The sequence below is a fragment of the Ovis aries genome, chromosome 2, assembly GCF_016772045.2.
Source record: "Ovis aries strain OAR_USU_Benz2616 breed Rambouillet chromosome 2, ARS-UI_Ramb_v3.0, whole genome shotgun sequence".
NCBI classification, from domain to species: Eukaryota; Metazoa; Chordata; class Mammalia; order Artiodactyla; family Bovidae; genus Ovis; species Ovis aries.
Window position 1 is genome coordinate 212,340,592 of NC_056055.1, and position 24,586 is coordinate 212,365,177.

Sequence of the window (24,586 nt, forward strand, 5' to 3'; positions counted from 1 at the left end):
CCAGGAATCCCTATTCACTGTGTCCTGGAGTTTGGTCAAACTTATGTCCATTGAGTCTGTGATGCCATCCAACCATCTCATCCTCTGTTGCCCCCTTCTCCTCCTGCCCTCAGTCTTTCCTGGCATCAGGGTCTTTTTCAATGAGTCAGGTCTGCGCATCAGGTGGCCAAAATATTGGAGTTTCAGTTTCAGCATCAGTCCTTCGGATAAATATTCAGGACTGATTTCCTTTAGGATTGACTGGTTTGATCAGTGGGACATTGCCTGCCCATTGTTAGACAGTATAAAAAATTTGAGAGCTTACTCTACACTAAATATCATTCCAGACTGTACTGGTGTTCTCTTTTATCCTTACAAACATTCTATGAGGCAAATACCATTCTCATTCCTATCTTATCGGCAACCATGGCTAAACATCTAAAGTACCTTGCCCAGGTCCCAGAACTCATAAGTGACAGCAGGAATGGAAGTGAAAGTGAAAGTCACTCCATCATGTCTGACGCTTTGCAACCCCATGGACTATAGAGTCCGTGGAATTCTCTAGGCCAGAGTACTGGAGTGGGTAGCCTTTCCCTTCTCCAGGGGATCTTCCCAATCCAAGGATCGAACCCAGGTCTCCTGCATTGCAGGTGGATTCTTTCCCAGGTAAGCCACAAGAGAAGCACCAAGAATACTGGAGTGGGTAGCCTATCCCTTCTCCAGCGGATCTTCCTGACCCAGGAATTGAACCCGGGTCTCCTGCACGGCAGGTGGATTCTTTACCAGCTGAGCTATCAGGGAAGTAACAGCAGGAGTACTGGCACTCAAATGTCACTTTGCTTTAAGTCATCTGTAAATCTGACAAACAAATTTTCACTGTAACTTATTTAAGTCTTTTACAGTTACCCAATTATTCTCCCATACTCTCAGCTTTATCATTTTCTGAAGACACACATACTGTTAACATTTAGGTTATAGTGACTGAGGCCATAAACTTTGCAATCTGACAGATAAGGGTTCAAAATCCTGTCTTGGTCATATAGACACTTGTACTTGCATTATTTATTCTTATATTGCCTTGATTTTCTTACCTTTAAAAGAGGACAAGAATATTTCCCTCTTGTTTTCCTTCTATCTTCAGGAAGATCCCCTGGAGGAGGAAATGGCAACCCACTCCAGTATTCTTGCCTGAAAAATCCCATGGACAGAGGAGCCTGGCAAGCTACTGTCCATGGGGTTGCAAAGAATTAGATATGACTGAGTGATCAAACACGCACTCCCTCCTGTCTCAAATTTTCATTTAAAGATCTCTTGTAGGTGGTGAATTAGCTCATTTGGTTATGGTGTGGAGGTGATAAGAATCCCTTGATCTTCAGATCTTACATTTTCTTTCTGATCCACCTAAGTTATGACATTTACTTAAGCTTGAATTCACCTCTTCTGTCTTTTCTTTTCCAGTGTTTAAAACTTAACCTGGAAGGAAAGGACAAAGATGTCTCCAGTGCCCCCAGAATGCATTAGTTTCCTATCTATTCTTAAAAGTCATTACAAGTTGGCTTGAAAGTTTGGTGTAAAGTTTTAGTCACTCAGTCATGTCTGACTCTTTGAGACCCTATGGACAGTAGCCCAACACATCTCCTATGTCCATGGGGTTCTCCAGGCAAGATACTGGAGTGGATTACTGTATCCTTCTCCAGAGGATTTTCCCAATCCTGGGACTGAACCCATGTCTCTTGTGTCTCCTACATTAGCAGTTGGATTCTTTACCAGTAGTGCCATGAATTGGCTTATTTACCTTCTTTTCCTAGCATTTATAGTGATTCTAATCAATGGAATAGGGAGGCAAGCTCCCAGACATTCTCAGCTGCCCACAAGGTGGTCTGTCACTGAACAGGGAGGCTTGGTGAGGCTGCATGTGCGGTTCCTTCTGACCCCTCACTGGAGACTTAGCAAATAAACTGCTCAAAGCTGGAGGTATCTGTTAGAATTAAGGGGGTATGCCAGGCAGCAGCTTCACTGAAGAACAGCTGACAACTCTTTCTCAAATCTTCTTCTGGCCAGGTCATCTCCCATGCCATTTCTGAACACGTGGAGGATGCAGGCGTCCACTCGGGGGATGCTACTCTGATGCTGCCGACACAAACCATCAGCCAAGGAGCCATCGAAAAGGTCATCATTTATAAATAAAGGTGGAAGAGGGGAAATGATTAAAAGCTTTTAAAACTAAGTAGTAGGATAGGACATAACCCAGGTAAAATTTAATTATGAAGGGGACTTCTTCCTCTGAGTTTGCTGTGTATTTTAAAGATAACAGCTTCTTTTTCTGCCCTTTAGAACTCTTGATTGTATTCTAGAACAATAGTCCTCTAATTGTGCTCACTGTTACCACCTGGGGGACTTGTTGAAAGGTTGTGGGATTCCATCCCCGTTTCGATTCTGTAGTTCCTGGGCCCATAATTTGCATTTTTATTGAGTTCCCTTGTGATGCTATTCCTGCTGGTCTGGGGACTACATTTGTATAACTGCTGCTGCAGATGATTCTAATATTTGAGCCACTTACAGGTGAGCAGCACCTAAAGTAATATTTCTGTTAGAAGCAGATATGCAGTAGTCACTTGAGAACCTTCTGGAACCAATGCTTTCACTGTCTACTCTTACCCTCACTCAAAAAGTACTTTAAGATATGTCTCTTCCAGTGGTTTTGAAACTGCTACTTTAATGACCTTTCCAAGAATGATGATTCTGCCTCAGTATTCAATATGCATTGCTAGGTTTCATCTTAAAGACTACCTGGGGATGTTCCTTTAGTCTTCAGGTATGTGAGGTGAGGATTAGCTTTTAAAATGAGACTTCCCAATAACCCTGCCATCAGAATCTCAGCAGCCGGTCTGGCTAGTTGTACATTGGGCTGGTTTCCAAAGGTCTTGCCTTGTTCTAGAGTGTGAAGATAGCAGGTTGCTTTGCAATAGCAGCAGCATGAAGGAACAGTATCCTGGGATTTCAAATGTGCTTTAATTTTTCATATTGGAATAAATGATCTCAAAACTCATATATTTTGAAATCTCTCAAAGCTCAGTGTGTCATGGACCCCATTTCCTTTTGTAACTGATTGAGTTGCTGAACTGCAAAGGCATGTAAGATCAGTGAATGAGAAGCTGTTGATTCTAGCAGCCAGTGCCCTCTCTATGCATGTGATCCTTCTGGCTCTAGTTGGATATGGGAATTCCTGTAGATGACACACACCTCCCTGCATGGGAATGTGTTTCCTTCTGACTGTAATAGCCACCCTTGCAGAGTCCAGGGGAAAAGGAAAGCACATAAAAGAAATCTCTCTGGTCTCTTTGCAGTACCATGTAATTTCAGGGCCTGTACTTTTCAGCAGGTAGGTCATTAGATTGATACAGTTTGGACTGCAGCTTTTGGTGCTGAAGCAAACAGACTGAAAGGATTCCAGTTAGCCCTCAGAATGAAACCAGAGTATATGACGGTAGGTAGATAGGGGCATTTGGCAAAAAGATAATCCTGTACCATTATTTGCTCTTTTCCCTGCTGTCCTGGTGTGAATATTTAGAACATTTAGTAAAATTATTATTTTGTTAATAGAAACCTAAGAATGGCTTCTATTATTACTCCATTATTACTTCATTATTATTACTCCATTATTATTATTACATATTATTACTCTATTATTTGTAGAGATGTAGTTCTCTGTAAGAGAAATGAAAAAAATCTAAATTTAAGGTGATGTACCTTTTTTGTTTGTTTTTAAACTAAGAAATGCTCTTTAGTACAGTATCATTGTCCTTTTGATCTAGGTGAAGGATGCTACCAGAAAGATCGCAAAGGCTTTTGCCATCTCTGGCCCATTCAACGTCCAGTTTCTTGTCAAAGGAAATGATGTCTTGGTAAGAAATGCCAAACGGTTTGAGGGGACACCACTGCTATGTTAGGTCCTGTTAGTTTATGTCCCTCTGGGAACACAGCCACAGAGCAGCTGAGACCCTGGCAGCTGACAGTGTCTTAGTGTGGGTTGTGGCACAGCATATAATACCTGCCTTGTTTGAAAACACTGGTCTTGGAGGCACTGATGTGTCAGTGACAGCTTTGTAAACACCCTGATGCACTGGAAAGAAGATCACTGTCTGCCACCTACAGTAGAGTGTAGATAGATGCGGTGACCCATCACAAACTAATCTGTTCGGATTACTGTGGAATAGTCATAATTACATGCACTGGAGTTTTGCTTTATTCATTTCCTGGAAAAGAAAGCTCTTTTGGATACCATTTACCAATAAATAAATACAATAAAATAAGAAAGAAAGAAAGAAATTAAAAAAATGTTAAGGTGATTAGGTTAGTCTTAATTAATTTAATCTACTTAATGTAACTAATCAGTAACCAATATTGCTCCTCACCTACTACGCAAAGTCCTAAAGTGGCAACAAAGATGTATAGAACCCAGCTTTTGCTCTCAAAGATTCATAATTTAGTGAGAACTGGGAAGAATATGAATTTGTAGATAAATATAAGTTAGAATATAGTAGCTGCTGGAAGGAATGTACAAATAAAGTGATATTGGAGGCATAGAATAGGGAGTGCCTGTGTGTGTGGGGGTGGTGAGGGTGGGGGTCTGTGCCTGCACGTGTGTATGAGCATGTAATTGAGTGTCATATGCCTGGCTTGGGTGGATAATAAAATATTTCAAGGAAGATTTTGTAATTTGAGCTGGGTCTTAAGGAATGAATAACAAATAAAGGAAGATAGAGAGGGCAGTACACATACAACATCTATGGGAAAGTTCAGTGCGTTTTAGGAGATAGTGACCAGTTCAGTTTATCAAGATTATTTTTCCAGGGAAATCATAGAAGGTAAACTTGGAAAGAAAGACTGTGTAAGAAATGAATCACCAGTCTATGTTTGATGCAGGATATAGGATGCTTGGGGCTGGTGCATGGGGAGGATCCAGAGAGATGATATGGGGTGGAAGGTGGGAGTGGGGTTCATGTTTGGGAACTCATGTACACCCGTGGCAGATTCATGTCAATGTATGGCAAAACCAATACAGTACTGTAAACTAAAATAAAGTAAAAATAAAAATTAAAAAAAAAAAAGAACAAAAAAAGAAAGAAAGACTGAGACCAGGAAAGTGGTACAAGATAACATAGAAGGCTGTACTGAAGCAAGAGGATAGAAGGCTGTCAAGGACTGGACTTCACTCTCAGGGCTAGTAGAAATCCACTGAAGACTTTCCAGTATGGATGTGGCATGATCTGAACTCTGCATAAAAACAAATCTGTCAAGAGCTTGTGGGGCTTCCCAGGTCACGCTAGTGATAAAGAATTCACCTGTCAGTGCAGGAGCTGAAGGAGATGTGGGTTTGATTCTCGGGATTGGGAAGATCCCTAGGAGGAGGAAATGGCAGCCCACTACACTATTCTTGCTGGGATAATGCCACAGACAGAGAAGTCTGGTGGAATACAGTCCATGGTGTCGCAAAGAATCAGACACGATTGAACTGCCGAGTACACAAACACTCATGTCAAAAGAGTGCGGGGATGAAATAGCAGAAAGGGGTGGGAAAAAGTCAGAGTTCAAAGACACTAACTGAAAAGAAAGAAAGGAAGTGAAGTCGTTCAGTCATGTCAGACTCTTTGCAACCCCATGGACTGTAGCCCACCAGGCTCCTCTGTCCATGGGATTTTTCAAGCAAGAGTACTGGAGTGGGTTGCCATTTCCTTCTCCAGGGGATCGTCCTAACCCAGGGATCGAACCTGGGTCTCCCGCACTACAGGTAGATGCTTTACCATCTGAGCCACCATGGGACCAAAAAGGAAACCAGTTAGCAAAAGTCTACAAGTGGCACACAGACATAGAGAACACATTTATGGACATGGCACCAGGGGTGAGGAAGGAGAGGGTGAGATGTTTGAAGAGAGTAACATGGAAACTTATTTACTACATGCAAAATAGATCTCCAATGGGAATTTGTTATATAACACAGGGAACTCAAATTGGGGCTCTGTAACAACCTAGAGGGGTTGGGACAGGGAGGGAGGTGAGTGGGAGGTTCAAGAGGGAGGGAACGTGTATACCTATGGCTGATTCATGTTGATGTTTGGCAGAAACCAACAGAATTCTGTGAAGCAATTATCCTTAAATTAAAAAATCAATTAAAAAAAAAGTCTATCAGGGGGAAACAAGGAAGAGGCTGGCAAAGCAAGAGCCGGGCCAAGTTGCAGGGAGCATTAATATGGTCATTGTCTCTCACCATCCTTTCTCTTCTTTTGAATTTGTTATCTCTCCAGGTGATTGAGTGTAACCTGAGAGCTTCTCGATCCTTCCCCTTCGTTTCCAAGACACTTGGAATAGACTTCATTGATGTGGCCACCAAGGTGATGATTGGAGAGCACATTGATGAGAAACCCCTTCCAACACTGGAGCATCCCATAATTCCAGCCGACTATGTTGCTATTAAGGTATATTTTAAAAAATCTTAGTCATTTTTTAAGTTCCAAAGGAATTAAAGGAATGATTTTTCATCAAAAAATGATCTTAGGACTTCCCTGGTGGTCCAGTGATTACAAATCTGCCCTCCAATGCAGGGGATATGGGTTCGATCCCTGGTCCCAGAACTAAGATCCCACATGCCACGGGGCAAAAAAGACCCATCCTAGTCAAAAATAATTTTTTAAAAATAATCTTGATACTTTATGAACCTTCTAACTAAAGTGCTAGACTAGGGATTTATAATGTTTGCTTTGAATAATGCAATGCAGTTTCTCTATAGGCAACTTTATGTGTACTCTTGTGCATTTCAAAAATTAAAAAAAAAAATTTAGAATTACATAACTTCAAAACCAACTAGCCGAGTGACATAAGCTACATTTATGAAGTTGATGCTTAATGCTGCCAGTTTAGTTGGTAAATAGAAATTCTGATATAACTTGTAGGATAAGGCTTGAATTATGCCAAGGCTTTCAGGAATGCATGAGTCTTGTAAAAGTGTTACCTTGTGGAGTTACTTAAATTTGTATTGCCTTGACCACCTTTGCTTAGTTCCTATTTCTTTAGTGGTATAATTTTGTTGTAGCAGTACTGTGAGGGTAATGAAATTGATGGTACCTTTATGAAGAATGGCCAGGAAAATGTAAGGTTTGTTCACTAAATACAGGCATGACTTGGAGATATTGTGGGTTTGGTTCCAGACCCACCACATTAATTCTACACTAATTTTTTGGCCTCTCAGTGCATATAAAAGCTATATTCACACTATATTGTGGTTTGTTAAGTGCACAATAGCATTATATCTAAAGAAACAATGCACATACCTTAATTAAAAACTACTTTATTGCTCAAAAATACTAATTATCATCTGGGGCTTCAATGAGTCACAATCTTTTTTTCCGATAGTAATAATAATGAAGAAGTTTGAAATACTGTGAGAACTACCAAAATGTGACCAAGAGACACAGTGATTAAGTGCTATTGGAAAAAATGGTGCCAAGAGACTTGGTTGATGTAGGGTTGCCATAATATACAAACCTTCAATATTTTAAAAATTCAGTATCTATGAAGCACAATAAAACAAAGCATCATAAGACAAGAAATGCCTGTATATATTTGCATATTTCAAATAACTTAATAATAAATCCATTGTGCTCCTCTAGCTGCTTCAGCATGCCATGAACAGAGTATTTATAATTATGACCTTTAACTACCTCACTGGACAGTATGAGGATTACTGAGATATTATGTAAATATATCTGAATTTTTTAAAATAAAGTACACAATGAGATTAATTTATATTGTATAATATATCTATGTGATATTTATATATTCTGGGTGACTTCAGAGCTTTCTGTCCTTATATATACTAGTGACCTCAACCATAATCATGTTACAACTGAGACTCTGACTTCTGACTTTTACAGTGGAAGTTTTAAGTTGAAGCTATAAATTAAAAATATTTATTAATCTTATTTAAGTTAATAATTTAGGATTCCCTGGATTTTACAGTACACTGAGGTAGAATGTTTTAGGGTAGCATTTTATTCCTGGATGCTACGACACAACATAAAGTGTTAAATTTTCAATGGGACTATATATACATAGGGTTTTATTGTTTGAGACCAGTAAGTAGAAGGACCCCCACAAATATTTTTCCACTGGAGATTCTGTATATGAATTTCAAACTCATGTTTCTTTATTCTTGGACACAGGAATATACACACAAATATATATACACACGTGTATGTAACAATTTCCAACTGGTAACAATACTGATGGATAGATGTGAATTTTTCAAAATGCACTATCTTCTAGATTATGTCTTTCCTAGTTATCCTTGTACATGAATCTTGATTTTTTTGTCAAATTACTTTTTCATAGTCAATCTTAATATTGTACTAGTGAGGTGGGTAGATATCAATGGTTGAGGTAGAGAGAGGCTGGAAGGCAGGAATATAATGTAATAATGACTAAGATGACCCAGTGAAATAACTCCAAGCTAGAATTCCCATAATGACTTAGAGGCATGCCTGAATCAAAGAAGGAATAGTCTAGGCTGGATAAATAGATATATGAAAAAAACAAAAATTTGATTCTTAGTGAACTGCATTGATAAAATAAATGGAAAGAAAGCACTCCTATCTATGTTCTAGTTCATATGAAAGTTCTGGGCAAAAGTATTTCCAAGCAGAATACTTTTCAAAGGTTTTTAAGAGGTGTCAAGAACAGCTTAATGTCTCAGAAGTCAGCTTGCAGACAGACATTTCTGGCAAGGTGGCTTGTTGTAAGTCCAAATGATCAGAACAAGAAGAAGAATGTTTCAAAAGCCTACCAAGGAAAAAGTGTGTTTGAACTCTGTCTGGGGAGACCAATGCCCAGTAGAATTTGTTTGAAATCACTCCAGTAAGAATACGTGTAGGCTAGATCAGAAACATTGGCTTAGACTGGTCACTGGGGCCCTATTTACAGAAATAAATTGTGATTATTTAACCCAATTTGGGCCAAAAGCTCAAGAAATTCTTGGAACACAGGTTTAAAGCTATTTTTCAAGTCAGATGCTTGGACCAAACACGTTTTTTTATGTGTCTACCATAGCCTAAATGAATCCTTTGAGAGATGATTCACTAAATGTATTTATCCTCCTTTAGTCTTGCTATAGCCTTCTTTCACATATTTTTCCTACCCGTTATTTTGATAGGCTCCAATGTTTTCCTGGCCCCGGTTGAGAGATGCTGACCCCATTCTACGATGTGAGATGGCTTCCACTGGAGAGGTAACTAGTTAATGATCCATGAACACTTTCATTAAATCTACTTCAAAGTCTATGGTTTTATGATCAGAATATAGTAAAGTAGTTTAGTAAGTAGGAAGCGAGACACTTCTTTTGTGATCAGAATAAGTCTGAAATGGCCTGGGAATTTTGAGCTAAGAAAAAAATCCTTGAATTTTGTAGCCCAGAGTCTAAATTCTCACTTATATTTCAACAGTTGGCTATATTGTCTGTGTGTTTCATTAATTTTCACATTACAAATTGAGAGCATCTTTCAAAGATTTCTTTAGATGTCTAGGGAAATACCTTCCTAGGTACTTAAGGTTCTCAGGTCTCAGGTTTCTCTGGAAAGGTTCTCAGTTCTCTCTGTAAAGCACCTCTCATCCCCTCTAATTTGCCTTGCTATTGTGAAATTAGATCATTGAGCTTTTAATAGCAACATGTAGAATGAAGGTACAACAGTAGAAAGCTAATGGGGCCATAATACTGTGGGATCTGTAGGTATATGCAAAGTCCCAGAACCACTGTTTTCCAAAGCAACTGTAGTCACCTGGAGATTATCTAAAAACTATAATGAGACTGACCACTGGATGTCCCTCTTCACTTGTGTTGGAGCCTTTGTCAGCTGGAGATTTCTTTAAGAATGTGAAATGTGTTTCTTGTAGAAAGCTGTCAGATTCCAGAGAGTTCCCTACATGTCAGTGTCAGGACATTGTATGAATCACCTAGCCCTTGACAGACTTACTGTACACAACCTTCAGATTCTCATCAGTGCACACCAGAGTGGCAACATCAGACTCGGAGGCATCATTGTTTCCTCTTGGTGTTGAGGAAAACCTGAGAGGGGAAAAGACTTAATTGCAACAAATATGTGATGTTTTATATGGTTGCCTGGTTACAAGCAAAATCTGTGATGAGAAGCCAAGTGAGACAGGAAGGGAGGCAGTGAGGAATAAATGGCTATCTTGTTTGTATTTGGACTGATGATTGCCTTCTCTTAGTATCTTTGCTGCTTCCGTTAATTTAATAGACGAGAAAATCTAACTTGAAGACAAGGGACATAATGCTGAATTTCCCTGCCGTTTAAGGAGGTCCTCTGATGTTCATCTTGATCTCAGGGTCACTCAGTAGCAGGGCTGTTTTCAGCTAGCCTAGGATTCAGATCAGGGTGAGATCTGCTTTCCTTCGTGCTGTTTTCTCTGGTGTGGCAAGCCTGTTTTCAGCACCTGTGTCCATTCTGCCTCAGACATACATTATTGGAATTGTTGAAATATGAACATATGAGAGAATTAGAAATTCAGCCCTCCCCTTCCTCGTATCTGTTTTAGAAGTACAGAGAGATAATTCCTCTTCCATTATTAGAGTCATATTTCCAAATGTCACTTAGTGTGATGTTACAAGTTCTGTTATTACTGAAATCAGAATAATAATTCTAGCTCAGTGAAATCTCAGTTATGCTCCAGAGACATTTTCAGTGTTAAAATGGCTTGTTGTGGGATTAAATAAAACTTTAGCTTTCCTAATGATGAGGTGGGGATGATAGTCCTAATCTTTGTGCTCAGTTGTGTCTGACTCTCTGTGACCCATGGACTGTAGCCCACCAGGCTCTTCTGTCCATGGGCTTTTATAGATAAGAATAGTGGAGTGGCTTTCCATTCCATGCTCCAGGGGATCTTCCCAACCCAGGGGCTGAATCCACATTTCTTGCATCTCCTGAATTGGCAGGCAGGTTCTTTACCATTAGCACCTCCTTAACTACTTTCTGTTTTTTTGTAGAAGACTGCTGAAACCTTGTGTTTGTATATGCACTTATGATGAAATTGCCTAGGTTCTTTCGGTAGGGTTTGGGTCCCATTAACTTAGGTTGACATTTCTTAAGTTGGTTAGCCAGTACTTGAACACAGAAAATGTTCACTGTGGTGTAAAAAGCAGCAGGTCCTAGTGGTCCACAGAATATCATAGTCATGAGAACTTTCCTTTGACAGTAAAGGAGTCATTTGCTTAAGGAACAAATTTAGCCATCAGTGTTATTTACTCTAATGGTGATTCTCTACCTTTGTCAAATAATGATGTACAAGTCAAGGCGTACTTCCATCCTGCTCAGATTAACCCCTTATTCCATCATTAGGGTAGCTAATCAACTTGTAGTTATATTGTAGTGCTATTACCCTACAGGAAGGCTCTGTATATCCCAACACTATATTAATTTGGACTTTTTCTCTCTTTTTTTTTTTTTAACTTTGGGCTGTAGTATTAAGAACTGATAGCAAGGTATATTGCCTCATTTTATGAAGGTAATAAAAATGAAGAAGTTCCTTTGAGATTTTCACAGATTTACTGAATTTCTCAGAAGGCTTTCCCATATGTATGAAATAACTCCTAACCAATTGATTAGCAGTTATGTATTTGTGCTACTGACCCATGAATTCATGCATTGTTGCATAGTACACATACATATACTATTATTTAAACATTAAGTCGTATTAACATTTGGCAGCTCACCATGTTATGGGCCAGAAGCTGTAATTTGTATCCAAATATCTCACAGTAGAATCCAGTTATGTTGCTCCATGGAGTGTTGTTGGATGGAGAAAGAATTGCTTATTCATTCATTATGTTTAATTAAAAACATAAGATACATCTGCCCTGGCCAGACTTTTAATCCCTAGATTCAGATTGCATGGTCTTTGGGCGACTCAATAAAATCTAGCATAGGAATCTATGACTTCATTTGTGTTTCTTTTTTGGTAGAGCTGGGTGACTGTCATTTGCTTCCTTTTACTTTATTTTTTTTCATTTCTTCTAAACAGGTGGCTTGCTTTGGTGAAGGTATTCATACAGCTTTCCTAAAGGCAATGCTTTCGACAGGATTTAAGATACCCCAGAAAGGCATCCTGATTGGAATTCAGGTAGGTAGTGTGTGGTTGTGTGCATGCTGGGAGCTGGTAGGGGAAGTGACCTTAATGTTGCTAGAGAAGAGGGGAAATATTTTTAAGATTCCACTAAAAAGCCAGCAAATTTGAGAAATAATGGACATTTTTTTCTCTGTATAGTCCTTGAATTTTTGCCTTTTTCTTCTGTAGCAGCCAATACAAATAAGTGAATAAACAAACAAAAAAAAAAAAGAAAGAAAGAAAGAAAGAAAAAAAGCTCTAGTGAAGGATGTTTATTCTGAGTGGGATTCAGGGTACCTTTAAAAGCACTCTGTTCTTTCCCTTGGTTGCATCTTTTCTACATGGCTTGCTCTTAGTACTATCTCCTTAGCCTCTGAATAGAAGCTTTCCATAAAGTTGGTCTCATGGCTTTTTTTCTGTGACTGTGTCTAGCATTTTCTTTTGACTTTCCCCTTTGCCAGCTTATTCATGTCTATCCACTCTCCCATTTCAAACTATCATCTTTAAATCTTAATCCTCAGCCATCCTCTGTTTCCAGCAGTTTGCTGGATATCTCCATCTGGATGTCTCAAAACCAGTATATCCCAAACTGAAATGAATATTACCCGCTCCAAACCTCTGTTCTTTCCTTCATTATATTCATGAATTCATTCGCATTTCAATTTCTACAAATATCAAAGATTCAGAGTTGAAGAAGACATGGGCATTATTTGAGAAATTTTCTTAACGTAATTAAAAGTTCTCCATGACTGAGTGAAAGTTCTTAAAGGACAGTCACCTAATGGGCTTAAGAAAGTCAGCCCATCCCACAGTGTACTGTGGAAGTTCTTGAAATATTATTACTTAGTAAACCTTCTAAGTCAAAGCAGGGTGTAGTAATTGTAAGTGAATATCTTCATATGATGAAAAGGACATCATTGGTTTATTATTGCAAGTCACATGTAAATCTTAGGGCAAAATGGGAGCCAGGGAACTCTTATTACTCTTTGGAATAATTATTGCAAGAATATACAAACTATTTGTTTATAAAGTTTTAAAAAATACTAGATGTTTCTCAACTGATCTTTCACTTTCATTGGAGGTTAGCAATCCCTGGGCCTATAAAAACAATAGATGGTCTTATCTATCACCCCTGCCATTCTTTCAATCAATTCAAACCCTGCACGGTTCTGTACACATCAATAAAATTATAATTAGAAAAATACCAGGTATTTTCAAGTAGTGGGTTATTATTATAGATGCTGTTGCATTAGGGTGCCTTAGTGTCAGCAAATTAGACTCTGGAGACTGGATGGGTGGCTTTGGAGAAGTTTCTGCAAAGAGTCACTTGGGATTTTGCTTCACAAAGGTGCCAGAAGGGCGATGGAGAACAGTTAGAACAGAGGCTAACAAGATGACTTGCAATTGTGAAGCTTAATGGCAGTTTAGAGACACATCACACCATATGAGAGACTCATCACGTTATAATGGGTATTAAGTATTATTAAGTCACAAGTATGAGAGTATTTGTCCAGCTTCCAGTTACGGCTTAAAGTTTAATGTGAAACCTGGGGGCATTCAGAGGAGACCATGCCCTTAGTCCCTGTCCTCACAACTAATCATAATAGTGCTAACATTTTAAAATACCACTTTAAGAAGGCAGTGATGTATAAAATTGTGCCTTGTTTGGTTTCAGTGCTGCAGGGAAATATAAAGCAAAAATTAATTTGATCCCTATGAAGTACTAGCATGATTTTGGCAAGAGTGAACAGAATTTTTGCTTTGTAGGGAAAGAAGGAAGTTCATAGGGAAACAAGAAGACTTCTAAAAGCAATGTTCTACCTTTCAGTTTATTCTTCTTTAAAGAAATCAGTGTTCTAGCAGCTACATATATTTTTGCAAAGAACTTTCTTTCTGTACATGCATGCATAATATTAGGAATTTAAATATATACGTATTTTAATTACAGAGCTTAAAAGTAAATTCAAGGAAATATTTAATAAACTGACATTTAACAAAATACTTGCAGCTGTGTTAAAATTAATCATCAAGATTCTAAATCTCTAGAGATAGGTAAGAACCATTTTCTAACCTACTTTAAATGGGAAGCAAAGAAAAGCTGCCGTCACCAATAGTCAGTGTATAATATCTTCATTACTATATGGAAGATTTTAATTTGTAGTGATTTTTTTCAAATGTATAGTCATAAATTTGACTGAACGATATGATAGAAGGTGCTAATCAGAGTTAATAGCTAACTCACTGGGCATCTTCTTAGTAGAATGGTATAAACCTAAACTTCATAGCAACTGTGAATAAAGTAATTAGAACCTATGTTTCAGGATACACTGTACTTAAAAAAATCATCTTACTTAACATGATTTCACTTAGCCAGAAGAATTCATATAAACTCATTCAAAAGACCTTCTTTTCTCTTCATCACCCTCTCCTGAGGCAGCTGCTGCTAGGAGTAAAGGATTTAATTGAAGAAACCTTACCTCTAATTTTTCACAACAGGTTGCAAGAGAAAACTAGGGGGAAAAGAGAACTATGGAGGAAAGGCAAAAGTGACTCTGATACAGGAAATATTTTTTCTTATTGTTGGTTGTTTAACTCATATTTTAAGTAGCAGTTTATCGCTAGCAAGTATCAACCACTTTTCAACATTTAATAAATAGATCGTGTGTGTGTGTATGTGCATGCGGGTGTATATACACGCTTGTTGGTTATATTTATTTTCCTAATTTTTCTTTCTTTTCTTTTTCTTATCCTACCCCTTTATGCACACAGACTGTTTCTGTCCATTTACTATTAATCCTATGGTCAAATTACCTGGGAAATTTGAAATATTTTGGTAACATCAATCTTGCCTAACTAGGATTTAGGGGGAAAAATCAAGATTTAGGTTTTATCAAAGGATTCTTGTCAACTTAACTGTTACAGGCACTGTGTGTCTACCAAGAGCCTTTTTAAGCATAGACCCTAATATAAGAAAGGCATAATGTAGGTTTATGTGGCAACAAAATCATCTTTGATTTTCTTGCAATATTTCCAGCCTCTTTTCATCCCATCATGATTTATTTTTAGTATCTAAGAGTGGGCAATCTGCCTTGTCTTGAAGGTTTCTGGAACACTCTTCCAACAATAAATGATTTACTCTAGAGCAAATCAAGAGCCCTTGCTGTTTTTCGCCCTCTGATTGGGCTATTCAGTGATGCTCGTAAACAGCCCTCATCCTGATATCTGTGCTTCAGCATGGCTCAGAAACACAAAGCAAGAATTTTATTTGAAAAAGACAACTCCAAGTGACATGAATAACCTTTTATCTTCTATACAGAATCATTATGAACAACCATAGAGTTGTCAATCCTGACATCCCTGTAGAGTCCACAGACATCACACCATCTTAACCTGGCTTTTGGTTCTGTAGCCAGAATTTGGATTAATGTGAAATGATAAATGGAGGAAATATATATATATATATATATTTTTTTTTTTTTTCCACTTTTAAAGGACTTCCTTTCTTGCAAATGTTTTCCAGGAAATAAATCAGCTTGTACTTTTCACCTTTAGTAACAAATGGTTTCTTACCCAGGTATTTTCATTCAGCTATTAAATCTGGGGCTACTCAGATGAAAGCTGACAGCTGTAATTTCTTTTTGTAGAGAGGCTATTTTATGTGTCACAAGTGTTCAATACATGTTTGATAGAAGTTTATAATGCGACTATGAAAGCCAACACCCCAGACCAGAAGGCAGAGTAGTTCCCTGGCTGGAAACTGCCAATACTGTCATGTCGAATATTTATCTTTTCCACTTGGGGGACAGCACTGAAACAGCTCCATAATGAGGTTCTGACTGGTGTCTGCAGGACTTAGAGGTCTTGCTGACTTATTTTACTTTAAAATAGCAAAGAAAAAAAAATTATAGTCTGGTACTCCTCCCTCAACCTTTTTCATAGTGTCTTTGGCCAAGGTTAACGCATCTTCACCTTGAATTACAAAATGAATGAAGGGTAGTCCTCTTATCCCCTCTTACTTCCTATCCCTAAATGTAAATGTGAATGTGAATGTGCACTGGCGGGTTTGTTAAACTGCAGATCCCTGGGAACCACTCCCAGAGTTCCTGATTCTATAGATCTAGGGGTAAGGCCCAAGTTTTCATAATTTAAGCAAATTCCCAGGTGATGTTGATTCTCTGGAGGCCACATCTTGAGAACTATTATGCGTGTGAAATGGTATTCTAGAAAATCGATGCAATGTTATGTTATCATATGGCCATATGTTATTAGTGACTTTTTGCTAGGGGGAAATGTAAGAGATTGAGATTAGTACCTGACTAATGTATCAACAGGTCAAAAAGTGTTGGTTACCTTTATGGTGAGCTTCCAGTGTGCTCTGATGCTTCCTTATGTCTGCTGTGTGTTTAGCAGAGGTTCATAAGGTAATGTTCCATTTTAGGTGTGCTTGATGAAATTCAGAGGTTTATTTATAATATTTCACATGTGTTTGCTATATTTCAAGAAATCTAAAACACCAAGAAAACCTAAAATGCCATTTAATTCAGTCCCTTGCTTTTTAAGCAGAATCAAATGAGTAAAAGATTGTCCTAATCTTTTGCTTAATCTATTCTTAAAGAAACTGCCACAAAACTCATTAAATTCCCTTAATGTCTTGAATTACTTTCTGATTTTATACTTATTTAATTTTATATCTATCCATGAACTTCTTGCATCTAAGCCCATTTCTTCCTGTTGGGTCCTAAGTGGGAATGAAAAGCTACTGCCTTGGGCATGGTTACAATTTGTGTTCTAGAAGGCTGTTGTGAATAACCCCTGAGCCTGCTTTAGCTGAGATTCATCCTGTTGCATTTATCTTTTCTATTTGCCAATAGTTTCTTCTCATAAAATTGCAGTTCTGGGATTGAGAGGGCCAGATTCTGAAAGGATTTTATATTTGAACATAGTCTTGGGGTCTCTACCTAGGATTTAGATCTTTTCTCAAAAAGCCTCTACAAGTATTAGGAAGTTTTGTGGGCTGAACATTATCAAAATTGTGCAAGGATCTGGATGTTTTATCACAATTCTTAGTTTCTCTAAAACTGAAATAAGATCATATCCATGACTTTTCTCAACCATTACTAATATAATTTCTAATAGATTATAAAATATTTTAAAAGTAACCAAATTGTATCATCTGTTTACAAACTTTTGTAAATAGTTCAAAAAAAAGTGAAAATTTCTCATTTGAAGCAGAATGGATATGTTTTTAACATTGTACAATTTTGCATATTGTTTAGCTCAGTTACTCAGACATTCATGTTAATGGGATCAAGGTCAGAAGTTCATGATTGGGTAGGCTACTGAGCTTGTTTTCTTCCACTCTGATCACTGTATTGCAAATATGTGCTTTTGGTCACAGGAAGGAAGTGTGTTCAGAATTAAGGAACCCTGATGGCGACAGACAGTCCAGGAAAGGCAGGACCCAGAAACTGAATGGGTCCAGCTGGGGTTTTCAGAAGAGCACACAATTCTAAGAAAATATCTGAACAGCAAGATTGAATACTAGGGAGCCTGGTAGGAAGGAAAACATATATGAGGATGATACTGGTTTGTGTTCTAAGTGTGACAGCCAGTAGAGGAACCCAGGCTTCAGAGCTAGAGTGCAGGGACAGGAATATAGCCTCTGTGAGGCTGAAAAAACAATTATTTTAATAATAATAACATTTAATGATAACTATTAATGAGCCAGCAATTGTGCTAAATTGACAGCTTCCCAAGGTGGCTCAGTGGTAGATTATCCATCCGCCAATGTGGGAAATCCCAGTTTGATCGATCTGTGAGTTGGGAAGATCCCCTTCCCAAGGAGGAAATGGCAGTCTGCTCCAATATTCTTGCCTGGAGCATGCCATGGACAGAGAAGCCTGGAGGGCTGCATTCCATGGGGTTGCAAAGAGCTGGACACAACTGTGTAATCGAGCATGACCACTGTACTACCGCTTATGGCGGACTTCACTCACTGAATACTCACAGGGACCCTCTGACATTATGTTGTTGTTCAGTCACTCAGTTGTGTCTGACTCTTTGTAACCCCGTGGACTGCAGTTCGCTGGGCTTCTCTGTCCTTCACTATCTCCAAGAGTTTACTCAGACTCATGTCCATTGAGTTGATGATGCCATCCTACCGTCTCATCCTCTGTACGATTACTCCTATTTAACAGTTGAGGAAAATATATCACAGAGAGGTTAAGTAAGTTGGTCAAGGTCACCCAATTTATTGTGGACCATCAAGAAGTAGATACACTATCGGAGTCACTGTTTTATAAACGAGGAAATGGAGGCTCAAAGACATTAACTTTTCATACAAATGCATGGTAAAGACAGAGTGAAATGCAGCTTAGTGACTTTTCTTTTACTCTTTGCTTTAGAGTAAATGCCCAACTGAGTTCCAAATGATTGACTTGTAGGGAACTTTGCATGAATTGCTAGGTCAAGGCCTAAGAATTGAAGTGCAGTCCAAACTTAGAATTTAGCCATTAGAACAGGTTGAAAGGCAGAACATCCAAAAAGGCTGATGTGGCATTGAGCACCTGAGAGAGATGACTTTAAATTTTCTCTAACCAGGAAAATGATCCAGCCAGAAGTAAATCCAGGGGTAAATCTGACTCTATACTCAGACACTCAATAGATTAAACAATGAGTAAAGGAATTTGAGGTGTAAAAAGTAAGACAGTAGAAAGCAAGACAATGTGGATGGAATTTCATCTATATGAGAAAATAAGTAAGAGTTTATAATCACTCTAGGAGGATGAAACTTGTCATCTTTGAATATAAAGCACCAGGCAACACATGGCATTTCCTTTTATGGCATAACAGAATGCTGTATTGCATGATTAAATTAATAACGTGTATCTAGAAAGTGAATTTTGTTAAATTCCTTTAATTTCAGCAATCATTCCGTCCACAATTCCTTGGTGTGGCTGAACAATTACACAATGAAGGCTTCAAGGTATGTGATATTATTTTTCTTAATTGCTTTCTGTCAGCAATCTATCCACAAAAAAGAATATTTAAGAATATTGGGGAATAAAATCATGCAGGATATGACCTCTCCATATGAAAACTATGACTAACTTTATAATTTCAAAGCTTCAATGAAATAAACTAATTAGAAAGACTAGTTTAAGTTTTAGCACAATTACCACAAACTTACTAAATTTGCTGGCTAAAAACCTAGAGACTTTTTCTAACACAGAACTGGGATAAAGTTTCAATGGATTTCCATATATTTTCCCTTTTTCCTTTTCCTGTTTCCATATGAAGTCATAGTTTCCAACAGTTATAGGCAAAATTTCTTTGCCATGAATATCTGCACACAAAGCCTGGTTCTGTAAAACAGAATGAGTCCCAAGGCTCAAGGTGGGCCTGTGGTCATGAGGCTTTATTGGTCTGATAACTGAATTTTCAGTCACCAATAACTCTTTCTTTTTCTCTCCTACAAAAGCAGTTATAGTTGAGGTTATTAATTTTTTTCTTATTGAAAATATTTTAAAAATATTTAAAATGCCTATAACAATCGATTCTGTCTTAATCTCTATTTCTGACATCATTTTGCATCTCCTATTCACCATTTTTTCCTGCTCTATGTTTTAAATGACTCAAGTGTCCCAATGGGTCCCTTTGCTTCATGAAAGCTTTTCCCTGCTACAGTAACTGACTTTTAAAAAAAATTTAAATACAGCTCTTCGCCACGGAAGCCACATCTGACTGGCTCAATGCCAACAATGTACCTGCTACCCCAGTGGCATGGCCATCTCAAGAAGGACAGAACCCCAGCCTCTCACCCATCAGAAAGTAAGAACTGGGCAGGTTATTCTGAGATAACAAAATAGATGGAGAATTAGCTTTGGGAACTAATATGATATAAGTATGAGGTTTGCCAGGTGGCTCAGTGGCAAAGAATCCACCTGCCAGTGTAAGAGGCCATAGAGACACCGGTTCTATCCCTGGGTCAAGAAGATCTCTTGGAAGAGGAAACAGCAAGCCAATCCAGTATTCTTGCGTGGAAAATCCCATGGACAGAGGAGCCTGGCGAGCTACGGTCTGTGGGGTCACAAAGAGTTGCGACTGAGCAACTGAGTATGCACACACACATGATATAAATATACTTTACCCTATTGCAAGTCTTCTAAAAATCTTTTTAGTTAACCAATTTAAAATGAGGAAATTTGTGCATGACGGTAAAGCCTCCTTCTCATGAACTTTGCTGTTATTGTAAAACACATAATGCCATATATGTACATGGTGATATGTAGCATCTTTCAAAATATTTCCAAGTAAATGTCCATTCCTTTGACAGACAGCAACCAAGATCTCAGTGATGAGAATCATGGGCCCAAAGAAAGTAATGCAGCGCTTTGTGTTTTATGTCAACTTGCATTGTGTATATATGTGTATATCAAGTGTAAGATTAACCAGCTGCATTCACTGAGGTTGTGCATCAATGAAACAGTCAATTTATTGAGAACGTGCTACTTAAAGGGCACCATGGGGAGAGATATGATAATGTCACCTATTAGACTGCCTGATTTGCCATTCTTTGATTAGGTTGGTTATTATGCCTTAGGCTATTTCTTCATTAGGTTTTGTAAGACATTTATTTCAGCACACTACCTGAACCTTCAGAAACACTGACACATTAACACATACAGAACTATGTGGTGTAGGTACATAGGAGAAAATTCTCAGTTGCTCCAGGACATTGCAACCTACTGGATGGCTAAGTCCTAACTAACAAACAGTATATGATATACTATCTGTCAGGGCTCTTGAGAAAGTAACCTACAAATCATCATCAAATTAATAAAAGAAGGCACATTATTCCAATGATGCTAGAAGCCTTTCTTTGTTGTCGTTTTTAGTCCATCAGTTGTGTCCGACCCTTTGTGACCCCATGGACTGTAACCCGCCAGGCTCCTCTGTCCAGTGGAATTTTCCAGGCAAGAATACTGGAGTGGGTTGCTACTTCCTTTTCCAGGGGATCTTCCCAACCCAGGGATCAAACCTGCGTGTCTTGTGTCTCCTGCATTGGCAGGCGGTTCTTTACTACTGAGCCACTAGGGAAGCCCAGAGGCCCTTCTTAGGGCTTTGTAAAACAAGAATTAGTACTGCTTCCTGCTTTTGACATTTAAATATCTCCTAATGTTTATCGCAGCCCAGCAACAGAATGTGAAGTGGTTTAATTCAAAATCAGGCAGCCTGTATTTCATAACATCAGCTGATTTATGACACTAGGAAGAGACACTAGGAAGCAGGCGGTGAAGTCAAGTTGATCTGAAGTGGGTGTGAGGGGTGGGGAGTGGAATGGCCTTCGATGCTGGAAGAACCACCTTCTTGTAAAATAAGGAACTGTCTCTCAAATTACCAATTCTCGCTATCAGTAGCATTTCAAAGATAAACCATATATTTCCATTTGATTAGTTAGACATTCAACAGCATTCTTTCAAGAACACAATAAAAATATTATAGCCCCCGAATGTGTATAGTTTGAACCTCTACTTAGAAATAAAGGAGGGCAGGTGTCAGTCAACTCAGTATGCCATTGACTTGAATGGTTTTGAGACTAATTCACGTTAGTAGTTTGAAAACTAATTATAAAATATACATCATCACCTGCAAGCTTGTATTTATTTTGTTTATTTCTTCAGATTGATTAGAGATGGCAGCATTGACCTGGTGATTAACCTCCCCAATAACAACACTAAATTTGTCCACGATAATTATGTGATTCGGAGGACAGCTGTTGACAGTGGAATTGCTCTCCTCACTAATTTCCAGGTATGTTCTTTTCCTCAAACATAGTCCACACGAGGGTTTTTATTTCTGTGCCTCTCTTGAGAGTACACGTCTCTCTTTTCTCTTTCTTGTAACTTTCAGAAAGCAGAAGAATTTCTAAATAGAATCTAAATTAATGGTCTATTATGGTAGGTCATGGCCTGAGACAGTTGGTGATCAAGGAGTTGAGATAACCAGAAGCCATGGATAACCATGGTTCTCTCATTACACATACAAATATCCTCTAAATAAAAAGTGTGGTATGGCATATAATAATGATATGCAATTTTATTCCATTGTGTCTAAATGAAAGGCACCTCATAAAAGCAACAGGTAATGGTAATTGAAAGCACAGATATAGTGCAAGCACTTGTCCAGTCCAGAGGAAATGATTACTGAAGGCATGTTCTCTTCTACTTGAACATGACCCAACGAATTTATCACTTGGAGAACTGTTTGTAAAGACCCTATAAATTTCTGGCCATTGTATTTTTTTCCCCCGAGTCAGTTTTAATTTCTGTGAATGGTGAGGGGAAATAAACTTATTCATGTTGAGGTCTGAGATATAGGAGAAAGTCCCCATTAAATAAAAATGTTTGTGTCTTTCATGCCATACCCCTTTGAAAATCAGGAACAGAAACTGTGACTTTTTGCTCCTGCTTCATTGAACATTCACTTTCATTTCATGTGTGTTGCTAAGATTCCTAACTTCATATTTTCAGGTGACCAAACTTTTTGCTGAAGCTGTGAAGAAAGCTCGCAATGTGGACTCCAAGAGTCTCTTCCACTACAGGCAGTACAGTGCTGGGAAAAAACTATAGAGAAATAGAGACACTCTGTCTCCATTCTTAAATCAACCTAAGCCACTTTTTATCTAAAGGAACTGATTTGCAGCTTTCTTTCCTAGAAACAAATATTGATATCAAACTTTATTTCAGTGTACTTAGGTGTGCCTTAATATTCTTCTCTCTCACAATTAAATTGTTGTCAGTCACCTTTAAAAAATTTTACTTAGAGAGTCCTCCCCAAGTAACTGTTCTTCATGAGAGCCTTCGCTTATTAATGCCTTATTTTTGGTGGGCCGAGTTTATCTACGTGCTTCTTTGCAGCTAACATTGTATAGTGCTGATTAATGATGATCAAGGTAGAAAAAATTGCTGCTCTGTCTTCTGAACTCTTTCTATATATCCTTTACAGACACTATTGCCATTTTTAAATAGCGTCTGCCATACTCAGGACACTTTCATATAACAAGGCAGAATACTCTAAAAATGGTTCAAATGAAATACGGATTTAATTTAAGAACTCCTCCATCGTGATGTTTGTGTATTGTTTCTTTTCAATAATCATTCTCTCTGGCTTATACAGGAATATCATCATCCCCTCCCACAGAGCTGAAATTGAGAAGTGTAGCAGAGGTCTTTAAAGTATGGATTTATTAAAAGGATACCGGTTTGCAATTTTGTGTTTTGTAGTATGTCAGCAGATGGTGGATACCACCGAGGTTTTGTTCTTGTTTCTCTTTGGATTTTTAACCTGAGCCAAGTGAAATCTTCAGATTTATGCCATCTCTCCCATACCCCTCCTTTCTGCCCACTTTGGAATAACTTGGAAGTTATGTTCATTCCCTTCAGAGGAGAGATTCTGTTGATCTACTGAGTCCCCTGATACAATGTTAAGTTTTATACATTTTAGGCACAAAGTCCTTGTTCCTTCTCCATACAAGAAAAATCTTTGCTACAGGGCAGCCTTTGTCACTTTTAAACTTTGTGTTATTACAAGTGCTCTAATTGTGAACTTTTAAATAAAATACTATTGAGAGATAAGACAGTGGTATTCTCGCATTTATTGATTCATTTATCTTTGCATTGATCCACAAAATCTGTTCATTTCTCTGATGAAACAGGGCTTGGTGCCAGGATTATATCTTTTTTTATTCTTTTTTCCACACAAAGCCCTATAGGGTATGAGCAAATTAATATTAAGCATAATGAAGCTTAAGCTGTTAATTTCTCTTTTTTTCCTCCTCCTATTCCTTGCTTATAAATCTCATTAAAAATTCATTCTCTTGTTACGTGGTTATATACTACCTTTGATCTGTATACTTTCTTTTTTTTAAATATTTATGTGGCTGCATTAGGTCTTAGTTGCAACATGCAGGATCTTCGTCGTGTCATGCGAGATCTTTTGTTGCAGTGCAACAAAGATCATAACAGATTCTCTGGTTATGGCACATGGGCTCCAAGTTGCACGAGCTTCAGTAGTTGTGGCGCACTGGCTTAGTTGCTCCATAGCATATAGGCTCTTAGTTTCCCTTCCAGAGATCAAATCCACGTCCTCTGCATTGGCAGGCAGATTCTTAACCCCTGGACCAGTACGGCATGCCCAGATTCTTTCAAATATATAGCTAAAATCACAAGGAGATCTAATCAGTCCATTCTGAAGGACATAAGCCCTGGGATTTCTTTGGAAGGAATGATGCTAAAACTGAAACTCCAGCACTTTGGCCACCTCATGAGAAGAGTTGACTCATTGGAAAAGACTCTGATGCTGGGAGGGATTTGGGGCGGGAGGAGAAGGGGACAACAGAGGATGAGGTGGCTGGATGGCATCACTGACTCGATGG

General features: G+C 38.3%; 1 protein-coding gene across 5 annotated transcripts in view; it reads left to right on the plus strand.

Moving 5' to 3' along the window:
• The window catches only part of CPS1 (carbamoyl-phosphate synthase 1), a 191,534-nt gene extending 167,748 nt beyond the window's left edge, over positions 1 to 23,786 (plus strand). For all 5 annotated transcript variants that reach the window (XM_042244190.1, XM_060410396.1, XM_042244189.1 and 2 more), the window contains 9 exons: positions 2,041 to 2,148; positions 3,795 to 3,884; positions 6,285 to 6,455; positions 9,185 to 9,259; positions 12,067 to 12,165; positions 19,076 to 19,135; positions 19,868 to 19,980; positions 21,834 to 21,963; positions 22,683 to 23,786. In XM_042244190.1, the coding sequence (XP_042100124.1) occupies positions 2,041 to 2,148; positions 3,795 to 3,884; positions 6,285 to 6,455; positions 9,185 to 9,259; positions 12,067 to 12,165; positions 19,076 to 19,135; positions 19,868 to 19,980; positions 21,834 to 21,963; positions 22,683 to 22,781 (945 nt within the window). In that variant the 3' untranslated portion in view covers positions 22,782 to 23,786. The remainder of the gene's footprint in view (positions 1 to 2,040; positions 2,149 to 3,794; positions 3,885 to 6,284; positions 6,456 to 9,184; positions 9,260 to 12,066; positions 12,166 to 19,075; positions 19,136 to 19,867; positions 19,981 to 21,833; positions 21,964 to 22,682) is intronic.
• The last annotated feature ends 800 nt before the right edge of the window (positions 23,787 to 24,586 follow it).